This window comes from Molossus molossus, unplaced genomic scaffold (assembly GCF_014108415.1).
Source record: "Molossus molossus isolate mMolMol1 unplaced genomic scaffold, mMolMol1.p scaffold_m16_p_10, whole genome shotgun sequence".
In the NCBI taxonomy this organism is placed as follows: Eukaryota; Metazoa; Chordata; class Mammalia; order Chiroptera; family Molossidae; genus Molossus; species Molossus molossus.
Genome location: NW_023425345.1, coordinates 30,828,197 through 30,843,916, shown reverse-complemented (window position 1 = coordinate 30,843,916; position 15,720 = coordinate 30,828,197). Strand labels below are relative to the sequence as shown.

Below are 15,720 nucleotides of genomic sequence, written 5' to 3'. Positions count from 1 at the left end.
ATCCTCAGAAGAGGGGGTGTGGGGGAAGGGAAGAGATAAACCACAGAACTTATATGCATGTATGCATAACCGATGGACATGAACAACAAAGCTGGAAATGGGGTGGGGGGGAGGGTGTCAATGGGAAAAAAAGGAGAAACATCTATAACAAAAATAAATTAATAAAAAAATAAATAAAAATAAAAATTACCCTGATAGCCTAGCCAATGTGACTCAGTGGATTGAGCATTGTCCCATGGACTGAGAGGCCCTGGTTCAATTCCTGGTCAGCGCACATGCCTGAGTTTAGGGCTCCATACCCAGTAGGGGGTGTGCAGGAGGAAGCTAATTGATGTTTCTCTCTCTCTCTCCCTTCCTCTCTCTCTAAAAAATCAATAAAAATATATTTTTTAAATTACCCTGATAATATGCTCCTTTCCAAATGGTTTCTTTTCTGGGAGAAAAAAATTTAAATATATATAGGCTTACATGTCCATTTACATAATTCTGAACAATTCCTTTAAGGATACCTTGAGGCCACATGCTGATAGATCCTCTGCTTCCTGGGAACATCCACAGAACAATCACTTGAATAGGCAGCACAGCTTTCAACATACAAGTTCTCTATATAAATGTTTATGAAGCGGTTCTCTCTTTTGTTGCTAATAAATGGAAACACTATATCTTCTATAAAAAATTCATTAAGAAATGCCATTCATAGAAAGATTCAATTAAGTATATGAAAGTTATCCCACTGTGACCTATACTAAATTGTTCTATGAGAAAATATAATTTTATTTTTGTTCTGAGCTCATCTCTAGAGAAAAAGATTAAATATCATTAAGAAAAAACAGCTCTATTCTCCCAATTAGAGTCCCAGAGGAATCTGACTGTGTGGACTGTCTAGGGCATAAAGTGAGAGAGAGAAAGACCACTTATGCTGTCAGAGAGCAGAGAGAGAGAGAGAGCATTCCTGTAGAATCCTTTTCATTTGAGATTTGCCATAGTTAATTTATTTTAACACATAGGGAAAATAGCACAGCATTTGTTTATTTTTTACTAGAGACCCAGCAAAGGTTATGCTCTATCCAAGGTTCATCTGCTGAAAATCACAGCTAAATTCTTTCAAGCATTACTTAAGCAATCCCACTGAAATAACTGTCCTCTCTTCCTCTGAAGATATAAATTTCTCATCCACCTCTTGAATCATAGATTCCTCCAGACTAACTAGCTAAACTTCCCTCTCTGTGCAGAAAACCCCACTGCAGGAACAATAGGCCATCCATATTCTGCTTGACTTGCCTCAAATGATGGAAAATTCAGTATTACTTCCTGTGGCAATCTATGTTTTGCGTGGGCAGCTGTGGTAGGAATGTCTCTCTGTGTTGGTCACAGAGAGTCTGGTAATGTTTGTTTAATGTCGCATGGGTTATTAGACATGTTCACCTCCACAGCATAGTAATCATTAACCTCCATGTACATGGCTTTTGTTCTCTCATTCATTCTATTTACCTGGCTCTTTCTACATGCTATCATACTCTGTAGAACCTTGATCTTCCATCATTAAAAATGCATACAGAGAGAAAAAATGGCATTGGAGTGAATGGAAGCTGCACAGACAATCTCCAAGGACCAAATGGGAATTACAACTAAAATAAAGACAAATCATCAGAAAAAAAAAAAAAAAAAAAAAAGGCAGCAGGAAAGGACCATATAACCAAGGACACTGGCAGGATCTGTGGAAGCACAAGAGGATGGCAGGCTGGGAGCCCACAGACAGCAGCAGCCTTAGCTGTGAGCAGCACCCTCGGGGTTAAAATCCCAAGCCTGCTCCACAGCGCAGAAGGCCGGAACTGAGAACTGAATTGGCTACAGCCACTCACCTAGGGCTCCAGCAGAGGGAGGGCAGACTGGACTAGAACTCTATGGGGACACCCAGGATTTGGAGGGCACTCGGAGTTTTTGCTGCATAGCAGCCACAAAGGACAATGGCCAGCTTGCTCCTTCCCAGCCACACGGGACAGTGGCCAGCTTGCTCCTTCCCAGCCACACAGGACAGTGGCCAGCTTGCTCCTTCCCAGCCACACAGGACAGTGGCCAACTTGCTCCTTTCAAGAGCTGTGGGGAAAAGCAACAGCCCCTTTCTGAAAGATTCAGCCTCTTTCAGATGAGCCCAAAAAACGCAAATTGAGGATCATTAACAACCAGCGTCTGTCCCACCCTCTTATGCAGAATACCAGAGGGCTACATTCCAAGGCCCTGAGTAACTGAAACTAAGTGCCTCCAAGCAAAAGGCTAGAGGATAACTGAACCTTTCCTGGGCTTTCAAATCTACCCAGGAAAGTAAGACTTGACAGTGGAGTTTAACATGGGCCTTCCCACACTCATCCAAACCCAGTAGAGGAAGCCACAAACAGCAGAACACTAACACCCACAGGGGAAATTTGGCAGGCTCCAAAACACACTGAAAGAGCCAAAATGGTGAAACAAAAAAAAATCCTAAATGAAAGAACAAGAGAACTCTACCAAAGATGAGATAAATTAAATGCAGTTAAGCAAGTTATCAGAGATAGAGTTCAGTGCCATGATCCTGAGGAAACGCCACTGCATGAGTAAGGACATCAATACCATGAGTAAAGATATAGAAACATTGAAAACCAACCAAGTGGAAATGAAGAATGACATAGCAGAAATAAAGAACATATTGGAAGGACTAACCAGCAGAGTAGAGGAAGCTGAGGACCAGATCAGTGAATTCGAAGACAGGGTAGAAAAAAATCAACCAATCAGAAAATCAAAAGGAAAAAAACAATTAAGAAACAGGAAGAGAACTGGAAATGTAATAACATTCACATTATAGGAGTCCCTGAAAAAGAAGAAAATGAGCAAGGGTTAGAGAATATGTTTGAAGAAATAGTGACAGAAAACTTTTCTAACTTGGTGAAGGAACAAGGCATTCAAGTTCAAGAAGCACAGAGAGCCCCATGTAAGAAGAACCCAAACAGGCCCACACCAAGACACATAATAATTAAAATGCCAAAAATTGAAGACAAAGAGAGAATCCTAAAGGCAGCAAGAGATAAGCAACAGGTTACCTACAAAGGAACCCCAATAAAGCTATCATCTGACTTCTCAACAGAAACACTACAGACCAATTAAAAGATGGGCAGAGGAACTAAATAGACACCTCTCCAAACAGATCATACAAATGGCTAAGAGATATATGAAGAAATGCTCAACATCATTAATCATCAGAGAAATGCAAATTAAAACAACAATGAGGTATCACCACACACCTGTCAGAATGGCCATCATCAACAAATCATCAAAGAACAAGTGTTGGCGAGGGTGTGGAGAAAAGGGGACTCTAGTACACTGCTGATGGGAATGCAGACTGGTGCAGCCACTATGGAAAACACTATGATGTTACCTCAAAAAGTTAAAAATTGAACTTCCATTTGACCCAGTGATTCCACTTCTAGGAATATACCCTAAGAAGCCTGAAACACCAATCAGAAAGAATATATGTACTCCCATGTTTGTAGCAGCACTATTTACAATAGCTAAGATCTGGAAACAGCCCAAATGTCTATCAGTAGACAAATGGATAAAACAGCGGTGGTACATATACACAATGGAGTACTATGCAGCTGTAAGAAAGAAAGATCTCTTATCCTTTGAGACGACATGGAAGGACCTGGAAAGTATCATCCTAAGTGAAAGAAGCCAAGCAGAGAAAGACAAGTATCATATGATCTCACTTATTTGTGGAATATAATGAACATAACAGTCTGAGGAATGGAGTAGTCCCAGAGAGGTGGAAGTGGGGTACAGACTGACAATCCCCAGAAGAAGGGGTGGTGGGGGAGAGATAGGCCACAGAACTTAAATGCATGTGTGCATGAATAATGGACATGGACAACAAAGCTGGGGACAGGGCGGGGAGGGAGGAGGAGGAGGGAATCAGTGGGAGAAAAAGGAGAAACATCTGTAACAAAATTAATTAAATTTAAAAAGAAATTTTTTTTTTTTTTATCCTCACCCGAGGACATTTTTCCATTTTTTGTACAGACAGAGTGGGAGGGAGAGAGAGGAAGAGAGAGAGAGAGAAACATTGATGTGAAAGGGACACATCGAGTGGCTGCCACCCGCACGACCAACCAGGGCCGGGGACAAACTGCAACCAAGGTACATGCCCTTAGCGGGAACCGAACCCGGGTCTCTCCGGACCGCAGGCGGGCGCTCTAACCGCTGAGCCAAACCGGCCAGGGCTAAAAAGAAATTTTTTTAAAGAAAAAGAAATACTACAGACCAGAAGGAAATGGCATGAAGTAAGCAAGGTCATGGAAAAAAAGATCTGAATCCAAGACTACTCTATCTAGCAAGGCTATCATTCAGAATAGAAGGTCAAGTAAAGAGCTTCCCAGACCAAAAAAAAAAAAAAAAACAACGGCTAAAGGAATATATTAGCACCAAACCAGCACGGCAAGAAATGTTAAAAGGACTGCTGTAATTAGTAGAAAAAATAGGAAGAAAAATATAACCACAATAAACAAAAATGGCAATAAATAAGTACATATTAATAATCACCTTAAATGTAAATGATTTAAATGCTCCGACACCACAGAATTTATATGCATGTATGCATAACCAATGGACATGGACAACAAAGCTGGGGACAGGGCAGGGAGGGAGGGGGAGGAGGTTGTGAATGGGGGGAAAAGGAGAAACATCAGTAACAAAAATAAATAAAAATAAATGCATACAGCATAAACTAGGGCATAGGCATTTGAGATTATAATATTTTTGTAATCTATAAAGTATTTTCTCTCAGTCATTTTCAAGTGTTGATCTACAGATTGGTTTCATCTAAATTACTAGGAAAGTATTTCTTTTTAATCCTGGGTCCCACCCCTAAAAGGGTATTATTCAGAAAATCTGGAAAATCAAATTTTGAAAAATTTCAAAAGATTCTAATACACATCTCAAGTTTAGGAACCACTGGTCTAAATAACCTCTGGAATCTCTGGATTCTCTTTAGCATTCTACAACTCAGAATTACTACTATGCTTATCAGTATTTACACCCACCGTGTACAGCTATAGTGACTACCACCCTGTGTCTGTGAGAAATTCTCACTTCCCCACTGTTGCAGGGGGTGTATCCCGTGGGAAGCAGGTTTTAAGTCAGAGAGTAGCATTCAGAAGTTTCCTGGGAAGTGGTAACTGGGAGAGTGAGAAATTGGGCTGAGATACGATCTCAAGAAAGACTTCGGCTGACTCACAGGGCGCTGAGGCTGGAAGCTCTTCAGAGTTGTTGTGAGTAGGGATGAGGAAGGTTGGGTCTTTATACCTGGCACCGACTTGTCATTGGATGCTACGCCCAGAAAGGGATCTTGAACTTGGAGAGGTAGCTTTTTTCAGTCCAAGACAGCTGATAGCTGAATAAGTTACTCGGTCCTAAAGGGGTCCTAGGCACCCATCACAAAATCCAGTTCACCTACGTTCACAGGAAAATAAGATGGAAAGAGTTAAGCCAGAGCATTTCTTAGTAGAGAACCAGCAGATTTTAAGTTGCCAAAAAGAACATATTATTATCTCTCACTTCCTCCCATTTCAAGCACTGGATATTTCTGGAATGATTTCACTACTAAAAGAAGCATGAATTTCTCTGTGGAATTATTTCTAATGCCTTAAATGGCACTTCTACGGCCTCTTTGTGTTTATAGTTTTGATCAATAGCATAAACTTTCTCCAAACTGGTCATTTAAGAGATTTTGTAATTCACACATGTATTTCTCCTTTAATAATGTTTCTTTGGAAAGAGAAAGGAGAATTACTGAGTTTTATGAAAATCACACACTATAGACCTTTCTGAAAGGGTTGTAATGAGAAATCATTGCAATTTCTCGGGCTCCAGGAAATAGCCCTTTCCCCTAACTTGTCTGATTCAATAGGAATATTAGACGAGTCGAATAGGTGAGATCATATCTCTGCACCTCCAAATCAGACACGGTATCCTTCAGATGTTTCGTAACTGGCTATAAGAAGTAGATGGGGCTGTAGATTGGATGGTAAATGCCACACTGAGAGTCAAATATCCTTGGCCTGAATTCTGCCTCTGCTGCTCTTAGCTTCTGATATTGAACATTTCACTAGGTCTGAGTTCCAGTTTGCTTGACTCATAAAATACCAGTGACATCAACTCCGTTGAAGGTGTCATAATGATTAATCAGAAAGATATAACTGAAGGACTTTGTACACACATGAAAAGTCATCACCCTTTGTCATGAAGTCCTCCATTGTTTTATTTCTCTACATTGTCTTCATAACCAGCACATAAGCAACTTGAGACAGGTATTTTCTTAAATCTCTGATTTAGACACATGATAAATCTTGCATAGGATAATAAAAACAACTATGCATGCATTACCCAATTCAGTTCTTCAAACAACTCTCTAAAGTGGATTCTTATATTATTTTTGTTTTACAAATGAAGAAACTGAAGCTTAGGAGGTATGAGACAGTCCTACCACCATACGGTGAGTAAAAGCAAAGCCTTTACCGCCCATCCCTCTGCTCCCCTTCTTGTGTTTTGTTTGTCTGTTTGTTTAGTATTATTCAAAAATGTATTGAGCATTTAGGTTGTTTTAAAATTTTTTATTGAATTTATTGCAGTGACTATCGTTAATAAAATTATATAGGTTCAGGTGTACAATTCTATAACCCATCATCTGTATATTGTATTGTGTGTTCACCACCCAAAGTCAGGTCTCCTTCCATCACCATTCATCCCCGCTTTACGCTCTTCTGCTTCCCCCACTACCTTTTCCTCTGATAAACACCCTACTGTTGTTTGTGTCTACAGGGGTTTTTTATTGTCTTTTTGCTTAATCCCTTCACCTTTTTCACCCAGCTCCCCAACCTCCCTCCCCTCCAACAGCTGTCAGTCTGTTCTCTGTATCTATGACTCTGTTTCTATTTCGTTTGTTTGTTTATTAGATTCCACATGTAAGTGACATCATATGGTATTTGTCTTTCACTGACTGGCTTATTTCACTTAATGTAATACTCTACAGTTTCATCCATGCTGTGGCAAAAAGTAAAGATTTCTTCTTTTTTACAACCCAGTAGTATTCCATTGTGTAAATGTACCACGGCCCACAGCCTGGGCATGTGCCCTGACCAAGAATCAAACCAGTGACCTCTTGGTGCATGGGTCGATGTTCAACCATTGAGCCACACCAGCCAGGCTGTACCACAGCTTTTTTATCCACTCGTCTGTTGACAGGCACTTGGGCTACTTCCAAATCTTGGCTATTATAAATAACTCTACAAAGAACATAGGGGTGCCTATATTTATTCAAATTAGTGTTTTAGGTTTCTTCAGATATATTCTCAGAAGTGGAATCAATGGGTCATAAGGCAGTTCCATTTTTAATTTTTTGAGGTAACTTCATAGTGCTTTCCACAGTGGCTGCACCAATCTGCATTCTCACTAAGAGTGCACAGGGGGTCCCTTTTCTCCACATGCTCACCAACACTTGTTTGTTGACTTATTGATGACAGCTATTCTGACAGGTGTGAGGTGATATCTCATTGCAGTTTTCATTTGCATTTCTCTGATGATTAGTGGCACTGAACATCTTTTCATATGTCTATTGGCCATCTGTATTTCCTCTTTGGAGAAGTGTCTATTCAGGTCCTTTGCCCATTTTTAATTAGATTTTCTTGGTGTTGAGTTTTATAAGTTTTTTTAATAAATTTTGGATATTAACCCTTTAATCAGATATATTATTGGAAAATATGTTCTCCAATCAGAGGGTTGTCTTCTCATTTTGTTGATGGTTTCCTTTGCCGTGCAAGAACTTTTTTAGTTTGATGTAGTTCCACTTGTTTATTTTATTTTTCTTTTGTTTCCCTTGATTTAGGAGACATATCAGAAAATATATTGCTGCAAGAAATGTTCAAAATGTTATTGCCTATGTTTTCTTCTAGGATTTCTATGGTTTTGAGAGTCTTTAATCAATTTTGAGTTTATTCTCGTGTACAATGTAAATTGGTGGTTTCATTTTTTTGCATGCACCTGTCCAATTTTCCCAACACCATTTATTGAAGAGACTATCTTTACCCTACTGTATGTTTTTGCCTCCTTTGTCAAATATCAATTGACCATAATGGTGTGGGTTGAAGAAACAATTCTTTTTTCTTCATGTGCAGATAGAATAGTGAATGTTCCCTGATTAACAAAGAGAAGAAATCATCAAATTTTCAGGTCACATAAAAATAAAAAGCTTAGATAATAATTTTAACATTTTTTTACATAAAACCTTTCTAGATTTATAGAAAACATGTTTAATTAAAAATTGAAAGCTTTCTCTTTGAGGTAGAGGAGATAAGAAACCTGTTATCACTACTTCTATTCAACATTGTTCTGGGGGATCTTGATCCTGGGAAGTGCAAAAAGGGCAATTAAACAATAACAGGCATAAAATAAAAGATCTGAGAATTAGAAAGGAAAAAATAAAACTGCAAATCTTTCATTACTGACCAATAACATGATTGTTTATGCAGAGAATCCAAAAGATAATAGACAAACTACTGGAATTTAACAAAGTCCTTAGATACAAAGTCAATATACAAAAATCAATTGTAATTGTATATGCTGGAGTCAAACAAATAAAATTAAATTTTTAAAGCAGCATTTTAAAAAGCATCATTGGGACTTCTGGTCAAGACAGCAGCATAGGTAAATGTGGTACTCACCTCCTCCCATAACCACATCAAAATTACAGCTAAATTACAGAGCAACCATCATTCAAAACTACCTGAAATCAAGCTGAATGGAAGACCTACAACTACAAATTTAAAGAAGCCACATCGAGACTGGTAGGAGGGGCGGAGGCTCCAATGGGCTGACCTCACACCCACGGTGTGGTGGTTCAAAATTGGGAGGGATATCTTAGCTGCAGGGGTTCCCCCTAAGGAGTGAGGGGTCCTGGCACCACAATAAACCCCCCAACCCAGGGTTCCAGTGCCAGGACGAGAAGTCCCCATAACTTCTGGCTGTGAAAATCAACAGGGATTGAGGCTGAGGGAGGCTGAGGCTTCTAGAATCCCAGGTGTTCTTCTTAAAGGGCCCATGCACAGACACTCGGATTCACTGGCTCTGAGCTCCAGTGGTCAGGCAGCCGCTTGAAAGGAACCAGGGACATACAGGGAGAAGCAGAATTGTCTGGTATCAGGGCAAGAGCTGAGGGGCAGCTTTCTGACAGATAGAAGTGCTGGCAGAGGCCATTGTTCATTTTCTGAGACTCTCCCCTCAACAGAACCACATCTGATTCTCCATCAACCTGGCTCCGCCCTGATGATTCCCTGAGACCCCACCCCACCCAAACTTTGGGCCCACCCACGCTGTTTCCAGTAGCTTTTCTATACAATTGGCCGGTCTTGCCTCATGCTTTGGACTCCCCTAAAATCTCTCAAACAAGCAACAACTGGCCTCTGCATACCCAGTACCTCTTACTAAGTGGCCCCAGGACTGGCACTAGCAGCAGCCGGCCTTGGTTCGCAGGTTGGCCTCTCCTGAGCACCTCCAAGCCCAGCACAAGTAGCAGCATCTGCAGATCACTCTGTAGCTTGTGCTGTCTACTCATCAAGACATCATTAAGAAGCAAAACATACAACAAACAACAAGTACTGGTGAGGGTGTGGAGAAAAGGGCACCCTAGTACACTGCTGGTGGGAATGCAGCCTGGTGCAGCCACCATGGAAAACAGTATGGTGTTTCCTAAAAAATTAAAAATGGAACTGCCATTTGACCCAGCAATCCCACTGCTAAGAATGTATCCTAAGAATCCCCAAACACCAATCAGAAGGAATATATACACCCCTATGGTCAGCATTATTTACAATAACTAAGATCTGGAAACAGACCAAGTGCTCATCAGTAAATGGGTGGATATAAAAGCTGTGGTACATATACACAATGGAATACTTAACTATGCAACTATTAAAAAGGAGGATCTCTTACCCTTTGAAACAGCATGGAGGGACCCGGAGATTATTATGCTAAGCAAAATATGTCAGTCAGAGAAAAAGAAATATCACATGATCTCGCTTATATATGGAATCTAATGAACAAAATAAACTGACGAACAAAATAGGACCATAGACATGGAAACATGGCACAGACTGACAGATCTCAGAGGGAAGGTGAGAAGGAGGGCAGGAAGACATTAATCAAAAAACGTATATGCATTTATGCATAGCCCATGAACACGGACAATAGACAGATGCAGGCCTGGGATGCGATGGAAGCCAGGTGGAGGGGGGCAAAGGGAGGAAAATGAGGAACATCTGTAATACTCTCAACAATAAAATAAAATTTTATAAAAAGAAGTAAAAAATAAAGCCCCATAGGGGAAGAAGTTATTTGCAGTATACCTTACTGACATCAGGCTCATATTCAGAAGCAAGATAAATTCCACAGTCAATAATAAAAAGATAGACAATCCAATAGAAAAACTGGGCAAGAAATTTGAACCAGCACTTTGCAAAAGAGGATATCTGAAGAGTCAATAAACATATTTAAAGGTGCTCAACTTCTAGCTGTAACACAAATTTAAAGCCACTGTGAGATACCTCTACCACCTGCCATTATGGCTAGAAATAGAAATGAATGAGAATACCAAGAATTGGCAAGGAAGAGAAGCAAGTGGAACAGAACTCACATAAAACCACTTTGGAAAAACTAGTCAGCAGTTTCCACCAAAGATGATTACCATATGCCCCAGAAGTTCTACTCCGAGGTATGTACAAAAAGAAATGTGCAATTCTTTCTCTGTAAGACACTTGCAAGAATGTTCATAGTAGCATTGTTAGTATTATGGACTTTTCATACAACAGAATACAATAGAGTATGGAGAATGTACAAAGTATTGTTACATACAACAACAGGGATAAATCTCACAAACAATGTTCAGCTAATAAGAAAGACAGAGAAAGTACATTTTGTATGAGTACATTGACATAAATTTCAGAAGCAGACAAAACAGCCTAGAAGTCAGGGTGGTGGTTACATCTGGGACTATTGTGCCTGGGAAGTTATACCAGGGAGGCGTATGATTTCCTGGAAAAAGTCTATTCCAAGTTCTGGGTACAACTGCCTTCACTTTGTGGAAATTGAGCTCTGAATTATGGTCTGTGCACTTTTCTATAGGTATGTTATACTTCAATAAAACATTTATTTTTTTAAAAAATTCCCAAAGCACTTCACAAAAATAGAATCATTCATTTTTTTTTTTTTTTTTTTTTTTTTTTTTGCCCACAACAAATGGGGAATCTCAAGAACTTTTAGCTCAGGTATGAAGCCAACTTAACCATTGCCCATTCACAAATAGATGTCTCAGGCTGCAATTTTCCTAAGGCTGATTTATTTGCAAGATTCAACTGCACTATTTATGAGATTTTTCCCATTCTTTCTGGTTTTTCTCTTTTGCCATCTTCTTAAGTCTGTGCTTTGTTTTTGCTTTCCTTACATGGTTCTGATGCTGATGAGACCAGGCTTTGATGGGTCTCAGAAATTCACTTTTCAATTTTTAATTGCAATGGTAGCCATGACACAATTACAGAAAGGCAATTTTCCATCCTAATCTACCAAAAAAAGCACAAAAACTAAGTATTTAGGTGCTAACCCATCTGTATTCTTTTAAAAGTATAGCATGGATTACTTTGACTCCTGCATTCTCATTTTGAATTCTTATTGATGTTCACTGTGTAATTTTAGTGTTCTGCAAAAATAAAATAACAAAAATAAAAAATAAAAATGTTGCTATTGCACATTGGAATAATTGTTATATACTTACTCCTTTATGCTTCATATTCCATTTTAAGGTCAAAAACAGTATTAATTCAACTTCACATTGTATTAAATGTTATGTTGATGTTCCAAATCTCCCATGGCCCAACTCTAATTCTTTCCCCACTTTTGATTAGTCTATTTCATCAGAACCACAGCAACTAAAATTGCCTCAGAACAAAAAAGAAAGAGTTCCAATTTAGTTATTGACTTTCCAAAGGGCATGGTAATGAATATATAAAACAATCAGGTGGTAAACAATCACTGGTACAAAATAAGCAATGCAAATAACATTCCATTGGGTTTGTTCATTTGTTTATTTGAGAATGTGTTTTTGCTGATTTTAGAGAAAGAGGAAGGGAGAAAGAGAAAGAGAAGCATCGATGTGAGAGAGAAACATTAATCAGCTGCCTCCTGTACACACCTCAACCAGGGATAGAACCCAAAACCTGGGTATGTGCCCTGACCAGGAATCAAACCCACAACCCTTCGGTGCATGGGACAACACTCCAATCAACTGAGCCACACCAGCCAGAGCCCTATTGGGTTTTTTTTAACTTTCTCTGTCATTAAGCTGTAGTAAAGAACAATGCCTAGCATTATAATTTCTAATAAAAAATCTGGCCTAAGAAACTTTTTATTACTTTCATTGAGCTATCTAGATTTAAGTCTCTATTTTTTTGACAGTTAATACAATTAACTCATAAGTGCACATTTGAGTCATCTTCTTTTAAAGATTATGCCATTCTGAATGGCCGCCATCAACAAATTATCAAACAACAAGTGTTGGCGAGGGTGTGGAGAAAAAGGGACTCTAGTACACTGCTGGTGGGAATGCAGACTGGTGCAGCCACTATGAAAAACAATACGGTGTTTCCTCAAAAAATTAAAAATTGAACTTCCATTTGACCCAGTGATCCCACTTCTAGGAATATACCCTAAGAAGCCTGAAACACCAATCAGAAAGAATATATGTACCCCCATGTTTGTAGCAGCACTATTTACAATAGCTAAGATCTGGAAACAGCCCAAGTGTCCATCAGTAGACGAATGGATAAAAAAGCAGTGGTACACATACACAATGGAGTACTACACAGCTGTAAGAAAGAAAGATCTCTTGTCCTTTGAGACTACATGGAGGGACCTGGAGAGTATCATCCTGAGTGAGGCAAACCAAACAGAGAAGGACAAGTATCATATGATCTCACTTACTTGTGGAATATGATGAACATAACAGTCTGAGAAATGGGATAGTCCCAGAGACGTGGAGGTGGGGTGCAGACTGACAATCCCCAGAAGAGGGGATGGTGGGGGAGAGATAAACCACAGAATTTATATGCATGTATGCATGAACAGTGGACATGGACAACAAACTGGAGACAGGGAGGGGAGGGAGGGGAAGGGGGGAATCAGTGGGGGAAAAAGGAGAAACATCTGTAACAAAAATTAATTAATAAAAAAAAGATTAAAAAAAATAAAGATTATGCCATTCTGAGACTAAATTTTCTGTTATACCAAGATAAAGAACTTAACAAAAACGAATATTTTTTAGAAAAATGGAAAAGAATGTTCTAATTTAAAATAATGATGAGACTATGGCTGTTGGAGGGATGGCAGTGATCACACGTCTGCTGCTGGGAAGAACTGGATTCCCGTTTCAGGCCATTATCAGAAAAGCTAAGTTTTCTGCATAGTAAGGATCGAAAGGTCTAATCCTGATTACAGAATCTTGGGTTATCTCCCACCTCGTCCTTCCCAGACCATCCCAGAAGATATATAAAAGTCCATCTGGGAAAACACTAGGAGTTCTTGGAAGAGCAAGAAGGAAAAAGATTATTGGTTAAAATAAAAACAGGGTTGAATGAGTTCCAGAAAGCAGGGTTCTCAAACTCGTGGACAACAATCTGCAGAAGAAGACAACTTCAAAAAACCAACTAGAAGCAATATGCAAAGAAGTAAGATGAGAGGGGCTTCTTCAGGAAAGAGGACAGCTGGTCCACAGCAGAAGAATCTGGAACCAGCCCTCCCAGGCAGATGGGGGGGGTCGCTCTGCAGAGAATCCCCCTTCTGGGTCTGTGAGGAAGACAAGAAAGAACAAGCAGAAGACTCCTGGAAATGGAGATGGCGGCAGTACCAGTGAAGTCCCTCAGCCACCTCGGAAGAAAAGGGCCCGGGCTGACCCCACTGTTGAAAGCGAGGATGCATTTAAGAATAGAATGGAAGTTAAAGTGAAGATTCCTGAAGAATTAAAACCATGGCTTGTTGAGGACTGAGACTTAGTTACCAGGCAGAAGCAGCTGTTCCAGCTCCCTGCTAAGAAAAATGTAGATGCCATTCTAGAAGAGTATGCAAGCTGCGAGAAATCGCAGAGAAATGTCGACAATAAAGAAGATGCAGTGAATGAAGTCGTCGCAGGAATAAAAGAATGCTTCAATGTGATGTTGGGCACTCACCTGCTCTACAAATTTGAGAGGCCCCAGTATGCCGAAATCCTGTTGGCTCACCCTGATGCACCGATGTCCCAGGTTTACGGAGCGCCACACCTACTGAGATTATTTGTAAGAATCGGAGCAATGCTGGCATATACGCCCCTTGATGAGAAGAGCCTTGCATTGTTGTTGGGCTATTTGCATGATTTTCTAAAATATCTGGCAAAGAATGCTGCATCTCTGTTTACTGCCAGTGATTATAAAGTGGCTTCGGCTGAGTACCACCGCAAAGCCCTGTGAGGGTCTACTGACCACTCACTGTTATGTCTGGTATCTATAAACACTCTTTTTGTTTTTAGTCTCTTTCTTGTATAATTGATGTCCTTTAAAATCGTTAATGTATAACAGGGCTTATATTTCAGTTTTTCTGTTTTGTTTTAAACAGAAAATAAAAGGAGGAGTGCAAGCTCCTTTTCTCATTTCAAAGTTGCTACCAGTGTATGCAGTAATTAGACAAAGAAGAAACATTCAGTAGAACATTTTCTTGCATAGTTGACAACATTGCTTGAATGCTGGTGGTTCTATCCCTTTGACACTACACAATTTTCTAATTATGTGTTAATGCTACGTGATAAAAATGCCCTGATTCCTAGTGCCAAAGGTTCAACTTAATGTATATACCTGAAAACCCATGCATTTGTGCTCTTTTTTTAATGGTGCTTGAAGTAAAACAGCCCATCCTCTGCACATCCATCTGTGTTGTTCCTTAGGCATTCTATCTTTGCTCAAATTGTTGAAGGATGGTGGTTTGTCTCATGGTTTTTGTATTTGAGTCTAATGCACGTTCTAACATGATAGAGGCAATGCATTATTGTATAACCACGGTTTTCTGGAGAAGTTGATATTTAGGAACTGTATTTCAGATCTTAAATAAAATTTGTTTCTAAATTTCAAAGCAAAAAATAAAATAAAATAAAATAATGATGAATACTTGGTTTAATTCTTTCCCACTACTAAAACAATCTTTACCAATAAAAACATGCAAGTTGTCGCCCAGCCAGGGTGGCTCAGTGGTTGAGTGTCAACCCATGCGTTAAGAGGTCACTGGTTCAATTCCCAGTCAGAGTACATGCCCAGGTTGAAGGCCTGATCCCCAGCGCGGGGCATGCAGGAGACAGCCAATTGATGTTCTCTCTCATCGATGTTTCTATCTCCCTCTCCCTTCCTCTCTCTCTAAAATCAATAAAGAAAACAAAAATTTTTAATATGCAAGTTGTAATGTATTGAGAATACAATAAAAGCATTATAAAATTATAGATAAATAAAAATATATAATGACATACCAACAATTGTTTTTACTACTGACAATTGGGTGGGGAAAAAAACGCTCACAAATATGGCCATTCCTTTGGAAATGATGATGACCCTAAAGTAACATCTTTCTTTCTCTATG

At 39.5% G+C, this 15,720-nt stretch overlaps 1 protein-coding gene across 1 annotated transcript; it reads left to right on the top strand.

Annotated features, from left to right (window-relative positions):
* The first annotated feature begins 13,456 nt into the window (after positions 1–13,456).
* Positions 13,457–15,006, top strand: LOC118624116 (mortality factor 4-like protein 2). The gene is given in 2 exon segments (XM_036252122.1): positions 13,457–13,876; positions 13,878–15,006. Coding segments are annotated over 2 exon segments (867 nt in total). The 5' UTR covers positions 13,457–13,699; the 3' UTR covers positions 14,568–15,006.
* Positions 15,007–15,720: the final 714 nt, after the last annotated feature.